Source organism: Acyrthosiphon pisum, chromosome A1 (assembly GCF_005508785.2).
Source record: "Acyrthosiphon pisum isolate AL4f chromosome A1, pea_aphid_22Mar2018_4r6ur, whole genome shotgun sequence".
Lineage (NCBI taxonomy): Eukaryota > Metazoa > Arthropoda > Insecta > Hemiptera > Aphididae > Acyrthosiphon > Acyrthosiphon pisum.
In genome coordinates, this window is record NC_042494.1 from 6,888,984 (window position 1) to 6,905,306 (window position 16,323).

The 16,323-nt window shown below is 27.5% G+C and overlaps 3 protein-coding genes across 3 annotated transcripts; 2 read left to right on the plus strand and 1 right to left on the minus strand.

The window, feature by feature from the left end:
* Positions 1 to 1,243: 1,243 nt before the first annotated feature.
* LOC107884446 lies at positions 1,244 to 4,343 on the plus strand. Its single transcript, XM_016806529.2, has 3 exons — positions 1,244 to 1,685; positions 1,793 to 2,981; positions 3,854 to 4,343. The coding sequence occupies exons 1-2, from the start codon at positions 1,265 to 1,267 to the stop codon at positions 2,131 to 2,133; spliced, it is 762 nt and encodes a 253-aa protein (XP_016662018.1). The 5' UTR covers positions 1,244 to 1,264; the 3' UTR covers positions 2,134 to 2,981; positions 3,854 to 4,343.
* A 3,191-nt stretch (positions 4,344 to 7,534) lies between these two features.
* On the minus strand, positions 7,535 to 9,186 carry LOC100161645 (immunoglobulin-binding protein 1). The gene is made up of 5 exons (XM_029486575.1): positions 9,035 to 9,186; positions 8,810 to 8,967; positions 8,531 to 8,757; positions 7,959 to 8,447; positions 7,535 to 7,893 (listed from the first exon to the last, which is right to left on the minus strand). Exons 2-5 carry the CDS (start codon positions 8,933 to 8,935, stop codon positions 7,701 to 7,703), a joined length of 1,035 nt encoding a protein of 344 aa, XP_029342435.1. The 5' UTR covers positions 8,936 to 8,967; positions 9,035 to 9,186; the 3' UTR covers positions 7,535 to 7,700.
* Positions 9,187 to 9,265: 79 nt separating this feature from the next.
* Positions 9,266 to 12,589, plus strand: LOC100159595 (EARP-interacting protein homolog). Its single transcript, XM_001950885.5, has 7 exons — positions 9,266 to 9,571; positions 9,651 to 9,785; positions 9,901 to 10,095; positions 10,154 to 10,277; positions 10,483 to 10,633; positions 11,495 to 11,635; positions 12,177 to 12,589. The coding sequence occupies exons 1-7, from the start codon at positions 9,518 to 9,520 to the stop codon at positions 12,460 to 12,462; spliced, it is 1,086 nt and encodes a 361-aa protein (XP_001950920.2). The 5' UTR covers positions 9,266 to 9,517; the 3' UTR covers positions 12,463 to 12,589.
* The last annotated feature ends 3,734 nt before the right edge of the window (positions 12,590 to 16,323 follow it).

Below are 16,323 nucleotides of genomic sequence, written 5' to 3' on the forward strand. Positions count from 1 at the left end.
GTTAATACGTATGGATCATGGTCCGTGTACCCGCGAACCACGATTTTCGTTAAGGGTACACGCATTAATCTAAAATTGGGAGGTAAGTACACGCCGTATACCCTCCACTACACCACTAGTGATCGTGAAAATACGACGAAAAACAAATTGATGTGCTATAAATAATAATATGCACTATAAACCTAAAAATATGCATTAAATATGACGTATATAATAGGTAAAAACGATGAAATATGCAAAATATGCAAAATACAGTTCCTGTTATTTTAAAAAGAATGATCTAAATCGGAGACAATGTTTAAAACGAATAAAACATATATTTAAAACATTGTAAATTCCGGAAGCCTATATTTCATCGGAATTATTTCACGTGGAACAGATATTTTACGAAATGTGAATGTAGGAAAATATTATTTTTGAATGATATGTACATGAAAATTGTTATGTTGAAATAAGTATCGTTGAACATTTATTGTCATAACAGACATTTGATGGAATGATACGTTAATGAAACAAAAAATACATGAAATCAATTGTGTTGAACAACTATTGCTCTGAACGACATTTTATGGAATGATACTATTTGCACAGAATAAAGACATTTAAAACTGGACACATTTTCAAAAATGACTGTGAAATTAGCAACTCAAGTAAATATCTAACATTTGTATATAATATAATAATATGTATTATATTATATGTTTCAAAATTGTGATTGTCTACTTTGTTAAAGATATTCAGTGAATCTATGGCAAAAGCAATTAGATTTTATAGATATCATGTAAAAGATGAAGAACTCAAAGACAGTATCGAAACAGAAAACTTCACAAATATACTTAACTCAGTTTTTGATGCTCTTAATAGGAAGTATGCAGCTGAAGGCATAAGAAAAGGAAGTAATGACTTTGATGTAAGTTAATGTAATGTTTAAAATTTGAAATTATTATGCTTGTATAAATATGGGTATAAAGGTTTTAAAGACTACTCTTATTTGGCTTGATGAATGGGAAACTAACTTTATTAATGGCAAAATTACTTCAAATGAGTTTCTCACAAAAAGTACATCTGAAGGATTGCGGGTCAGTATAAAGTCAACAATTGAACTCAGTAACTACTTTTTAGATGAAGTTAAATTAAAATATGTTCTAACAAACAGAATGAATCAAGATCGTATAGAAGGAATTTTTCTTATTTTTTTAAAAAAAATAAAATATTGAAACTTACATAATATTTATTTTAAATATTTTGTTAGCAATTTTTTGGTATGGTTCGCCAAGCTACTGGCCCAAATGAACACCCAATAGCACCTACGTTTTTACAAGTGTATAAACTTCTATCAATATATTCAGTATTAAAACCTCCAAAAACAGGACACTGCCAGATTCTTGATTCAACAACACCTAAAATAACATTGACTGATTTAAAAGAATTATCTAAAAGCAATCTATCAGAAAGGCAACAAAAAATAGAAAAACTAAAAGAAAAAATAAATAAAATTATTGATGACGATGATGAATGTGATCCGTTAGACGCTACAGTTGTTGATATTATACCAGATCATAACTACTGTGAAATTCAAAAAGATACAGCTAAAGAATGTGTTGTATATTATTTATGTGGTTTTATGTGCCGTCAAATAGTTCTTAAAAGAACTAAATGTTTAAATTGTCTTTCTGGTTTAAAGGGTATGTTTAATTTTTGATTATGATACAATTAGAAATATTTTCTATTTTCTGTGGTACCAATAATTGTATTAATTTATCTTTTTTCCAATATTGTGTAACTATTTAAGGATCTGATACAAGACCAGAAGCAGCTTTAACAAACTTGAAGTCTAAAGGATTCTTGATACATCCAAATTATTCAATTTTTACATTAGTTTCAGCAATTGAAGAAGGCTTTGTACAATACTGTAATGTTCCTGAGGTGTTTGATAAGACTGTACATTTTTTATTACAACATCATCAGAAATTACTAAAATTTCCTTGTGTAGAACATGAAAGTGAAATGCTTACTTCCATAGTACATTTCTACATTACAATGCGGATGAAGCAGTACACAAGAAATCTGAACAGAGAAACCAAAAAGCTAAGTTCTAAGAAAAAAAAAATGTCAAAACTGTTAATTAATTAATTTACCCTATCAATTTTATACTTTTGAATAATAAGTACCATTTTACTATTGTTATAGTTTTGACTTTTGGCTTGTTATTCATTAAGCCGTTACTCCTTAAACATTATATTAACTATACCTATGTATCATATTAATATTATATAATTAATAGTTATTTTGCCATGGTTGGTGGTAAAGGTAGTTAAATTCGTATAATAATTAACAATTTAACAGAAGAATTAATTTATTAAACAACAAATAGTAATTATTATTTATGGTTTCTCATGGATTTGTTGAAAATAGATGTTATTTATTGCCACCAGGTAGCGCTGAGGCTCAAAAAGGAAGATCCCCCCCGTACACCCGAAACCTGTATACCTTTTTCTGACCGCGTTATCGTGATCGTCGCCAGTCCTGTATATCTATAGTTCTGTAGTCCGTGCTGTTTATTAACAATATTGTTTATCTATCTCGATCACGGTTTAAGATATACCGTGGTTATAATACAATACTCTATGTGATCCATACAATCATAATACAATCATAGATAATAAAGATCTATATTATCTATGAATACAATCCACTATTCTGATATCTATAGCCGTGGTCCACGACCTATAGTCCGGCAATTCCTATTTCCTTGGTAGTTGACACCTATTAATTATTACAAAGTACAAATTGAAATTTCTAAGTTAAGAACTTAAAACAATTACCATTTATTTATATTTTATTAATGAACTTAAATGATTTTTATTTATCTGTGATTTGCGTTGAGTGTTGTAACTTTGATCGTTAATAATGGTTTATTATATTTTTCAATTTTCACTACCAATAACTTTTAATAAACCAATTAAAAATTATTTTTAAAGGTAAGATCACTAAGATCTCAATTGTTTTTAATTCCAAATTACATATTCCATTATTTTACCTAATTTGTTATTTATGTTCATATTATAATGTGTATCTTAATTAGAATTCAATTTATTGATCCTAAAATTTAGATTTTTGTATGAAACATGAAACAATTTAGATTTAAATTATCTTCAATATAGGTATATATTTATCCATAATGTATACAAATTTATGTTGATTTTTTTTAATTTACATTGATATTAAGTAGACAATTCCCAAAATGTATGTCATGATATCTGTTAATGTCACTCCTACAAGTTTTCTCTTATGTAACATTTTTTGTTGCTCTTCTACTGTAGGCTTGTAACTCTTTTTGAGGTTTGAGCTATATCTGAACATCCCCGTTTTAAGAATTGTGACTATCCCGATTATCTTGTGTATTATTATCAATGGTACTTATTACTTGTGTAATTGTCTGAATGTCTGATTATTTTATGCTACCTTTTCCTTTCGTACTCAAAAGGATATCATCAACTTTGCATGCATACTAGTGTGACTGTTAGATTGATTAATGATGATAGGTACCCACTTACTAACGAGGGTCCATACTTCCTTATTAGTAATTAATATTTAGTCTTTGTTTCTATTGCTGGAACATGTGTTATATTAAACAGTTGTCTCTTATTACTTTGGCTATCAACTCATCATATTCCTACACAAAATTAAATAAATTAACAATATAATTAATCATAAACCAAAATATGAAAAATATTTTGGTAATTTTGATAATTGAACAAGTATTTAGTTCATAAATAGTATCAAGTATTTAATTTATTTTTTGTCATTTATATTAATTCAGGTGTATGGGCTATTTTTAATTTTGTTCCAGATATTTTCATTGTTGTCAAAGTTTTCAAAAATTAAGTTGTTGAATTAAAAAAATTGCACGTATAATTAAAATGCAGGAAATTGAAGATGAAGCACAAAACAAAATAAACCATGCCATAACGGATAACAGATATGTGTTTGATTTTGAACAAGTCAATTGGAACAACAAACAAACAATCAATAAATTTAAATGTAGTATGACACAAAATGCGTTAGACCAAATTGAGAATGAACGAAAAAATATAGAAAAAGATTTAAAGTTATTACAAGCTATTAAAGATGAGAAATCAAGGCTGCAAAATTTAATGATTTCATTTTTAGAGCTGAGAAATGAACTGGAAGAAAAACTTGAAAGGTCATCAAGTCTTTAAAAAAATTGTCCATTTGACTTATAATATAAAATCTAATAAATTGTGAATGTGAAAATTGTGGTTTTTGATCTGATATGTAAAAACTATTTAATAATATAAATTAAATAATAATTTACATTTGTCATGTGTCTTTTTTCCATTTCCTTTTATTAACAATAATAATAGTTGTTTATTCAAATTAATAAAAACGGGCAGATTCACAATAATACAGGTATTAGAAAAGTTGTTACGATAAATTAATATATATATTATGTATATTTTTTTTTATTTTATATGCCAAAAAAATGTATATGCTATATTTATTTTAATAATATTTATTACAAATTAATAAATCTGAATAAAAAAAGGAAATTGACCATAATCCAGCTCTGGGTAACTGTAATGGATGGTATTCAAATTATATTATGAATTGAATTCAATGATAATATTATATACTATATAGGTAATATGATTATATACGAAAAAGGATTCTGAGTGGAAATGATTTGTCAGCTAAGGGATATTCTTTATTATATTTATGTTATTATAATTAATACCGACTAGCCGGTAGAAAAGTTGAATTAATATTATTTGTATATTATGATACCTAATAATATAAAATTATATACATAATATACTTAAGAGTTTAGAAGTTTTAAGTACCCACGAATAATATTTTTCAATTATAACAAAAAACTAAAATCACTTCTTCGTTTAAATATATTCTAATTTTGTCCAAACTAGAACTTCAAATGTTTTTTAAAAAAAATGTGTTAACATATTTTTTGTTTATAGCATAAACTACTTATGTGGAACCTTGTTGTTAACAAGTTTATGACAATTTGAACTTTAAATGCTTTTGAGAAAAAATCTTGCATTTGTATTTTTAATATTCTTAAACTGATATTGTAATCACTTTTCGACAAAATCAATTTTGATGTAACTCTTAAAAAAATTACTGTAAATACATGGATTTTCACAGAATGTTTATATTAGCATTTTCTACACCATACGAATTTCAAAATAATTTGATTCATGTAGAGCTATTTATAGACATGCAATTTCGATTATAATTGGTTTTTTAAAATTAATTTTGATAAAAATGTTTTCGGTCAAAAATTTGAAAATTAACACATTGTGTTAGGGGAGCCTTGTGCCCTTATATTAAATTTTCAAGATTTTTGACCCAACGAATAAAATTTGATTGATTTTTAAAGAAAAAAACCTAGTATTGAAAATGATAAAATAAATATATGCTTGGCGTAAATTTGAAGTATCTACGGTTAATCATTTTTGAGTTACAAACAATTAAAAATTGAATTTTACTTTCCATTAGAAATTTTTTCTTGATAAAAGTTGATAATCTTATGAGTAATATTGTATTAAATTCAAATCTTAGATATAAAAAGAAAATTTTTTATGAATTTACAACTCAAATTAATTTGCAAATTTTCGTAATTCTTACATTTTGAGAACTTCAGATGCTCAAAAAAATACTGTGAATAAACGATCAGCTATTTTTTTAATTTCCAACTTATGAGTAACCTTGTAATACATTTTCAAATTTTTGACCGAGCACATTTTTATTAAGATTAATTTAAAAAAACCAATTATAATCGAAATTGCATGTCTATAAATAGCTCTACATGAATCAAATTATTTTGAAATTCGTATGGTGTAGAAAATGCTAATATAAACATTCTGTGAAAATCCATGTATTTACAGTAATTTTTTTAAGAGTTACATCAAAATTGATTTTGTCGAAAAGTGATTGCGTAAAAACTCCCGGTTTTCCTTAAATTTTTTTTGTTTGTCCAGGCTTTGAAAACTACTGAGAATTTTAAATTTTGATCTCAATGCACCAACTATATTCACCACAAAAAAAGATACTGAAGTTGAAAATCGAAGTATTATATCTTCTACTTATCGTGTACACAAATAAAAAGAAAAACACACACCATTGTAAAATCAATACATTCATTGTGCGGCACACTCAGAATCTAAAAGTGTAAAAAAGAAAATGTATAGCTTATTTGAAGAAATACTAGTTAAAGTAGTAAATTCTTATGTTGTAAAGTTGCTTCACCTTCTCTCATTATAATATTTTATAGTATTTCTACAGACTATAATATGAGATATTATATTTTCATTTAATCTGTGGTATTACCATGAGAATTTATTGTTATCAAGTTACTACTTATTAACTATGAAAAACTAAATTACCTTTTTAGTTTTTACCATGTAAATTAGAAGTATCTTATTTATAGTAATTATTGAATAATAATGATATTATAGTAATAAACATGCATAAATGCATACACACATTAAAATAAATAATTACTCACTATTTAATAAAGTTTTAAAATTTACTTTTTTTTTTTTAATGTAGATTTGTGAAACAATCTGCGTATGTAGTGGTAAAATACTCAACATTTTTAACTTAAAAATGATATAAGTTATAACTTTTAAACTAAGTCCAGCTGACAAATTTCGATAGTATCATTGTTATTGTTGATTTCCAAAAATCAGTTGGGAGCTAAACTGCATTGTTATGCCGTATTTCAATATATTTGTGCAATAGTGATTATAAAAAAAATAGCTTACTACTAAGTAATATTATCTTAATTATGTACAGCTAGCATATAGTGCCATAGTGGAGTCAAGTTTTTATGTATTATCCCTATAAAATACCTATTATGCACCTAATACAGTGGATTCATTATAATGTGGGCATTGGTTAATATGGGCAAAATGGTCTGATCCTAACGTGTCGACATTATGCAGAAACCACTGTACCTATAAATAATAATGTGTATAGTTAAATAAGTATTTAAATATAGTTTACCAATTTTAAAAAAAAGTTAAGATTGAGGATGATATGATACCCAAACCCCCCAGTAATTAATTACTAATCACACCACTTATTATCAGTTGACAATTAGGCAATGCACCTATACAATGTCCGCATCTATGAAGCTGTTTCAAATATCACATACAATTTGATGAAAATTCAATACCAACTATAACCAGAAGTAAAAATTCATTATATATATAAAATATCATTAAAAAAGCAGCTTTGTTTTGTATTATATACATTTTTATTAATAAATGTAACGTAACATATTATGTTAAATTATGTTTTTTTACTATCACAACTGGTAAGTTTAAAGATCAGTCTCTGAATTTGTTCAAATTATGAATTATGTTAATAAATAATTTTTTTCCAATGCCTTAACATATAATGTACTATTTTCAAGCTATACAATGTATGTTTAGGTTTTAAATATAATTGTATAATGATGTAATTACATATTTACAAACAATGATACAACTTTTGGAGAACTAAAATTTATTTGGATTTAATATAGCTATTTAAAAAAATATATTAATAGTATTTGTAAAGGATTATACATCAATTTTGTATTATAGTTCATACAAAATAGACACATTTTGTATATATAATACATTTATAATATCAACGACTCTTATCAGGCCCTTTTAACTTCTATTATGCCTATTACCCCATCCTCGGCGATGGTCATCTTTGTACTCGTCGCGAGCTGTTAGTCGTTGTCTTTCGTTTTCTTTTTCTTCCTCATTGATTTTGTCTTCTTTATCTTCTTGTTCTGGTTCTGAGGCTTCAGACAGTTGTTGTAAACACTTGGTATTATCACCAGTAGGTAAATGCCATCTAACATAAGAATAAATAATATAATATGAAATTTAAAACTTCAAACATATTTATTTTATACTTACATTCCATCATTGATACGTTGTTCACAGAATTCTTCAACTGTCATTGTTGGCAAGCTCGGATAGCCAGCACCAAATACTTGTTTTTGAAACTCATTTTTTGTGATAATAATAGGCATTAATGGTTTAGGTTTGAGCTTTTGAGATTTTGCATTTTCAGGGTTGTCTTCATCTTCATGTTTCAATTTATAGTGTAAAATTCTCATTTCGGCTTGAAGAGAATCTAATTCTTCCAAAGCCTTGCCAATATTGTACTTCAGTAAAGAGACTATGTACTTTCTTCTCATTTCGTCATCTTCAGACTCACGTTCATTCTGTTCCTTCAACAGCTGTAACTGAGACTCCATTAATTTTTGTTCCTTGTAACTCTTAATTTTTTCGGCACGCCTGCGAGCCATGAGAGAAAAGTCCATAGTGGCCTGAGTAGTGGTTTCTTCAGAATCTGTGTACTCGGGTGGTATTGTATGGTCAGCCAATCCATAATCTTTACACCTATAACCCAAAAATGAATATAGTCTGTTGACTCATTTAAACTCTAAAGCATTGAAATGATCAAACACACTTTCGATACATACCTCTGTAGATAATCCCTGAAATATACTTCCGCTGTTTTGACAACATCCAATCTATTGCCGTTGTTTGTGAGTTTTAGGGCCAGAGACCCCAAAATGAATGGCAATAACATGTATTTGACGTCGGCCGTTGGTATCTCTTCGATGGTCTCATTGTTGCTGAACATGCCCGCCGCGGATACGAGTTGTGTAGTGTGCTCCAATATTTTCATGCATTTTATTATCCTGTACTGAAAACAGAGAGTAAAGTCATCAGAAAAACATTAATAAGATCACACAAACCTGCGTCCCAGATTCCTTGGCTGGTTCTGTGGATTCGCAAATACTCTCGTAAGACGACAGGCCTTGGTCGAAGCACTCGGACAATGTGAGGTTTTGAAATTCTACGGACACCGACGTCGTCGCCATTTTTATAGATTTTAAAATATGTTGAAAATTAACTATTAAGACAAAAAACGTTTCAGATTCGTAAGGTGCTTTAACCATGGATCTCGGAGACCTGAGTACCTGAATACTTGATAGTGATTTTTATTTGTTTATTTTGTTTTGGAATGCCGAATGGTAGCAAGCTGCATTCTATGGGATGCACAACAACATAACAACATGTTTCACGTAATCTGTGATATGTGGTGATATGACATCGTTTCTTATCAGTTATCAGTCGAATATTCTACACAGACATAATACAGATGACATAATAATATCAGATCAAAAATTAGCGTTGAGTAAATAATAAATATTAAATAATAATAGGTATGCCAAATTGCCAAATGCCAATTAATTAGTAATAATTTATTACTGAGAAGCAGAAATAGTAGTTAAAAGAATACTGGAAGAAATATCAAATGGTACTAATAGTTCAATTAATTCAAGTTAATACTTAGTACGTACTTCAGTAACTTTTGTAGATCGTAAAATGTTCACATATATGTTAGATGACACTTATTGACAGTTTAACTTAAAAGATTTGAAATTGAATACTAGAAAGTAATGTCGAATAACATCATGTCCAACAACCCTCTAATTTATGGAGTTGAATTTCAGGTACTTAGATAATAATAAAAACATAATTATATCTTGTTGGGATATGAGAAATTTTTTATCAAGTCTGTTTACATTTTAGGCTAGATCGTTGTGTTCTCTGCACGCTGAAAGCGATCAAGACTGCTTTTTAATCGGAACTCAGTCGTTGATCACATCAAATAATCAAGTACACCTCGTTAAACTACAAGAAGAGACCAATACACTTTGTCCTCAAGTGTGTATTGATAAAATATTGTCTCCATTTTTTTTTGCTTTTAAATAGTGTAAAATAAGATCAAATTGATGATAAAGGTTATTAGTTATTACCATGTATAATAATTGTATTTTAGATATATGAGCATAGCTGTGGTGAAATATGGTCATTAGCGTCTTCTCCAACAGACAAATGCTTGATAACTACCTGTTATGCTAGTATAGAACGAGATTGTGAGAAATTCACAGCTTTATGGCGACTGCCAGAGAATGATGGTCATTTAGAAAATGTCATCACTTTTCCTACAGAGAAGTATGGTACTGATGTTAAGGTATTTATTATATAGTTTTATTTTTCGATTTTAATATTTTAAATTTCATTTCATTTAGGTGACCACGTTTCATCCTACAAATGACGCATACATGTGTTCTGTTATCGATAATAATATAGTGATGTGGGATGTGGGTGAAAGTGAAGTAAAAATTGTATGTACTGCAGTATTGGATGGTAAAGGTATGACATTTTAGATTTTAAATGCAGACAAAAATATTGTTAAAATAAAAGTTGATATTTGTAAGTAATGTACTCATATTTATATCTGATTATTTACTGGGTATATAGACTCATAATTTCCCACTTTTGAAAAAAAAAAAGTAGGTATATATTTGAAAAGTGATTTTTTAATAAATTAATACACTAATTGTATTTCATTTGTTAGGTCAACCAAGATTTACTACTGGAAAATGGAATCCACAAAGTGCCAACTTACAATTTGTAACTGCTGATGATTGTAATATAAAAGCTTGGGATTTAAGAACCCAGACAAAAATTGCATGGAGTCTAGATGGAGTTCATACTCAAATTATTAGGTATAATCAATGTTTGATAAAATAACTTAATGAATGTCCTAGCTAGTGCGTGCGATTTATACATTGATCGTGTTATTCTGCACACAATGCGTTGTCCGCTTGCGGTGAAATACAAGCTATTTTGTTTTTCTCCGCTTGCGTGAGAATCAGCTAGGACCGGTGTAAGAGGATGTGATGCTCCCATGCATTGTTTCGATCTTACGAGTGCGTAACATACCAAATTGTACGCTCAGCAGAACACATGTAGCTCTGTTAGCTTAAAAATTAGAGTGAATTGACCTCATATAAAATTTAAAGGTAAGATTTATACCTAGGCATTATAAATGCTTTTTATTATATTTTAATGTTAAAGCGAGTTATTAGTATTTTAAAATTGTAAATTGTTTGTACATATTAAATTACCTACTCATAACTCGCTTTAAAATTAAAAATTAATAAAAAGCATATAAAATTGCTAGATAATAATCTTGCCTTTAAATTTTATAAAAGGTCAATTCACTCTAATTTTTAAATTAATGGAGCTCCACGTGTTCTGATGAGCATATAATTTGCTATGTTACGCACTTGTAAGACGGAGAAAACACATGCGGGTATCACGTTCTCTTAAGAATTATGATATTTACAAATAATACATGTAAAGCGCAAATTAATAAAAATAAAAAATTTCTTTACCATATATACAAGTTACATTACTTATGTTTGTACTTTTTAATAGTTTAATATTAAACAAAATAAAGATTATTTTTTAGTAATAGACAATAGTAAAAATATATTGTACATGTTGTAAATATTTAGTTATTTTCTGATCTCAAATGTTTGAAAGTAATGTATTCTTATGGTAATATATTGAAATAATTTCAGAGATTTTGATTTTAATCCAAATCGTCAATACTATATGGCAACATGCGGTGATGATGGATATTCTAAGTTCTGGGATATACGTAATCCCAGACAACCTCTGATATCTCGTGCTGATCATTCTCATTGGATTTGGTCTCTTAGGTAATAAAACACAATCATATTATATTGAAATTCACAACATTAATTAATATTTACTGAAAATATATTTTTCTTGAAATGTTAACTATTTTTTATACTATTTTGTAATTAGATACTATTTCTTTTTTTATCATTAAAATGCCGTTAAAATTTAATTTCCGAGACTTTTTTCTGTATCAGAATATTTTAATTTTATGAAATACTAAATTTATTTTATAATAACAATTTATTTATAATGCATATTAAACTATATTTTTTAGGTTTTATGAAACCTAACTTTCATATAAAAGAAATAGTAAAAATTACAGTTTATTATACAGAATTTTGAGAAATTTTGAATACATTGATAAATTAGTAGTGTGAAAGTAAAAAAAAACATGGTATTTCAAGTTCAACTTTTAATTTGAAAACCTAAATGCAACTAAAATTTTTTAAATTTTTGATGTAGAAGTTGTTTTTAAAATTAAATGAACAGTCTACTTTATTTTTGTGTTTAGCTTAAACAACCACCATAATATTTTGTTTTGTTATTTGATTGTTTTAGATATAACCCAGTACACGACGAATTAATTGGAACAGCTTCAAGTGACGGTCAAGTCCTTATTACATGTTTAACTGGAATTTCTTCATCAGCTGTGGAAAACGAAGACATAAAAACAAAATCTTCCATTGAAGATAAAATAATAGCCACGTGTGATCAACACGAAGATTCTGTGTATTGTGTTGAATGGTCCTCTGCAGATTCATGGATATTAGCTTCTTTAAGTTATGATGGTCGCTTGTTGCTTAATAAAGTACCAAAAGATGAACAGCTTAGAATTCTATTGTGAACTTTGCTTTACTGTTTTCTTTATGCATCAATTGTATAGGAACATTATCCATTGTAAATAAACATTCAATTATTATTCAGAGTTAAATTATGTCTATGAGTTCCAATTAAAAATATATTAAGGTGTATACATATATTACATATATAGTTATATAAAGTGCATTTTACACACGGTTATTTACTTTCTAGTTATCTACCTTGATTTTAAATTATACATTTATATTTATTGGCTTCAAAAGGCTAAGCATGTTTTATATTTTAATTTTTACCAAAGTTCGTTTAAGATATTTATCTTGTTACTGAAAGTTTTAGTGTACAATTATTTACCACAACTTATAAGCAGTATTTGGAAAGTTAACTTGAAAATTTAATTTGTTTAACGTTTACATTCACATTTTTTTTTAAAGGAATATATTATTTTATTGACTTACTTAAAAAATAAACACGTTTATTTGGTCATTCATTTAAATTATTGTTTAATAAATCTTTAAATCAAATGTTGAGTGAGGTATCATTTTTAAATAGATGTTTTTTGTGTATGTAATAATTAAATCTTACATAACTCTATTTAGTAAAAAATTAGCTTATCAGTTGTAAAAATATTATAAATTAAAATATCCAATATAAATTATATAACAAGTCTTAACATTGTTAGCAACCAGTTATTTTAAGTAATTTAAAACCTGAATTATGTTACCGTTTTATAAAATACAGGGTTCTAACTACATATTAATAACATCCATAAAATAAATAGTAGTTAGTAGCTTGTATAGTTGTTTTGAACACATATAGGTAGGTACTTGTATTGAGTAGGTACTCATGTAGGTACTTTAAAAAAAAAATATTTAAAATATTATTCGAATACTTTACAAGACTGTAATACTGCCCACCTACAAGCATTTATTAGAAATACAAATTACCAATATTCAATCAGTGGGTCATATACTATTGTAAATTTTTGGGTGTTATAATATACCTAATTTTTATAATAATTTAAAAAAAAAATCTTTATTTTTATAAATTTAAAATTAGTCACAAAATAAATAGGTACCTAATATCAAATATGTATTTTTAATTTAAACATTAAACAACCATTTTTGAAAGGAAAATATATATATAATTTAAAATTATTATAGCATGTAATTGAATTGTGTAGTAGACATAAAAGCATTCTGTAGAATTCTGTGTATGTTCATCGGGATAACAGATCTCAGATCACATGAGCGCAAATATTGAACAACCCTATGCGGCTATGCAAAAATATTAGTCACTACTCACTAAGTCATTATAGTCAGTACACAATGTCACAATTAAATACTGAGCCCATTTCTATACTATTTTTTTTAAATCTTAATTTTAGATTCTTGACAGAGCAATGAACGTATTGATTTTAAAATGATTTGTTATTATTGTCATCAAAGGTGCACCTTTCGGGATTGTAAAATTATTTTGATCTTAACTTTAGTCTTTGAGGCTGATTTCTGGCATAGGCGCAACTAGGGAGGTACTTGGGGGTGCTTCAGCATCCCCAAACTTTAATTTACCACCTCCAGTTCAGAAGCACCAAAATTTGAAAAATCATATGCATACGCGTTTGAGATTTGGTGGGGCTAATATAGGGCTATAGCCTATTATAATAGGGCCTTACTTTGATAATATTGAATTAGTTTAAAACAAAATGTAGGAAATGTTTGGGAGGGTTATGGACATTTTTTTGGGGGGGCTTAGCCCCTAAAGCCCCCCTCCCCTATTTGCGGCTATGATCATATGAAAAAATAGTTTTTTTTTAGCTATTTACGTAAGGTTTTTTTTTTATATCTTCGTTTTAAGCAGAAACACAAATTATTGTTTGAAATGGTTATAACTTATAGGTATATCAAAAATTAGAATTTAGAATTCATCAAAATTTCAGTTAGAAATTTATAAAAGTTTTTCCTTTCATAGTTAACATTATAAATGTTGATAGAAGACTCCTCACAATTTGTCCTACCTTAAACAAAAGAAAAAAGTTTACTGGAAAGTAACATACATTTTTTATGAGCGTTTGAATCTAAAATGTGTACAACATTCAATTTTCAATTTTCATCAGTAAATTAACGAATTTTCATCCATCAATTTTTGATATTTTGTTGTAATTTAAAAACGAATAAGCCTAGATATTTGAAATTTTTACCAAATGTTAAAATTAAAATTTTCTTTACATGGTAAAATGTTAAAACAATTTTAACTTTTTTTGAGCTATTTATAACTATGAGACATTTTTAAAATATTCTACAGTTAAAAAATCATAAAAGATTTTCTTTTCATAGCTAAGATTAAAAATGTTAATCAAAGATTTCACATAAGTTTTTCTGCCTATATAAAAAAAAAAAACGTATATCTAAAAGGAACACATATTTTTGTGAGTTTTTGGACTTATAATTGTTATGTGTGTTATTTGGGAGTGTGGGGGCGTAGCCCCTGCGGGTCTGTGTTTTCTTTATAATTTTAGCACCTCCAGTGTTTGGCCTCTAGTTGCGCCTATGGTTTCTGGTAGAAAATTTGATCTATATAGTTGGTAGTTTAAGGGGTCAAAAGTAAAAAAATGATTGGTAAGTACCTACTTGAAAAAAAATTCTAGAACATTTTTGATAAAACGGGACTTTTTACGCAAAACCAATATTTGGAAAAATGTATTTAATTTTTTTAGTTTATAAATCAAACCAAATATTAGAATTTTCTATAAATGATTCTGTTTTGTGCTATCTAGACTCTGGATAATATTTTTGGTGCTTTATATAGACAATAGACATCTTTAAATTTCAATATAATTAAAGATTCTTCATAAGTCAAGAAATTAATATAATTAATATAATACAAGAAGAAAATTAATTAATTTTTTATGAGCGTTGCAATTTCAATTCATACGTGATTAAATATTTGAGGTGCACTTAACTATTTCTATTGAATCGATTTTTGATATCTTAGATAGATATTTTAGATATTTTACATTATTTTTTTTTTTTAGATATAATTGGTAGTTAAAATTCATTTTTGAGTCAAAAGGCTTGAAAATATAATACAAGTTCCTCCATAAGTTGTTATTATATAAATTTAAAAATATCAAAATTTTTTTTTAAGCATGCTTTGATTATGTAAATTATCCACTTATATTATGAATTGTAATTATAAATCAAAGAATGTTAAATCATTAGTTTTTTGTTTGAAATAAGGGCTATTCTGTTCTAATATATCAATATAATAGTTTATAATTTTATATTTTTAGAGTGGCGTTCTCAGGAATTTTCAATGGGTGCTATATCGACGTAAAAAACCGGGTGCCTAAAAATATTGTCGATGGGGGGGATTTAACCCCCCCCCCCACGAGTGCTCCCATCGTTCATGCATTGTTATAATAATATAATTCATAAACTATATCTAAGGTTATTAATTGCTATATAGGCTTAAGTTAATTTAAATGCAATTTGGTAAGAAATGTAGAGTATCATTTTTGCGTCACGGTGTTACTGAATGCTGATCAGTGATCAGAGAGCAATTAAGTGGACAGCGTAATAAATGATCGGTTTTGATGTTTGACTAATAAGTAATAATCATATATTCATATATTAACATTTGACGCTATATACGTATATAATATGATGCTATGATGAATTGAAAGGTTGTGTAACTAGCAAGTGGCAACTGCGACCGTTATTTTAATTTAACCGCCGGTCGGACGTCTATAACGTCGGCACTCAGTGACCGATGGGATAGGTGATCTGTATTCTGGATTCTGTATGGTGGCGGGAGGGGGGTGGTATTGGCTCTATCTCGTTTTTCGATTTCGAAATGACTGGTGTGACAATATTACTGTCGCAGCGCT

What these genes read in the sequence shown, in the direction of transcription:
- LOC100159595 (XM_001950885.5), top strand. Translation starts at nt 9,518, where the DNA reads ATGTCGAATAACATCATGTCCAACAACCCTCTAATTTATGGAGTTGAA. An exon ending in AGTATGGTACTGATGTTAAG is followed by an intron (nt 10,096 to 10,153) that starts GTATTTATTATA and finishes CATTTCATTTAG; the next exon opens with GTGACCACGTTTCATCCTAC. An exon ending in CATTGGATTTGGTCTCTTAG is followed by an intron (nt 11,636 to 12,176) that starts GTAATAAAACAC and finishes TGATTGTTTTAG; the next exon opens with ATATAACCCAGTACACGACG.
- LOC107884446 (XM_016806529.2), top strand. Translation starts at nt 1,265, where the DNA reads ATGGTTCGCCAAGCTACTGGCCCAAATGAACACCCAATAGCACCTACG. An exon ending in TTGTCTTTCTGGTTTAAAGG is followed by an intron (nt 1,686 to 1,792) that starts GTATGTTTAATT and finishes TAACTATTTAAG; the next exon opens with GATCTGATACAAGACCAGAA.
- LOC100161645 (XM_029486575.1), bottom strand. Translation starts at nt 8,935, where the DNA reads ATGGCGACGACGTCGGTGTCCGTAGAATTTCAAAACCTCACATTGTCC. An exon ending in TTCAGGGATTATCTACAGAG is followed by an intron (nt 8,448 to 8,530) that starts GTATGTATCGAA and finishes TTTGGGTTATAG; the next exon opens with GTGTAAAGATTATGGATTGG. An exon ending in CAACGTATCAATGATGGAAT is followed by an intron (nt 7,894 to 7,958) that starts GTAAGTATAAAA and finishes TTCTTATGTTAG; the next exon opens with ATGGCATTTACCTACTGGTG.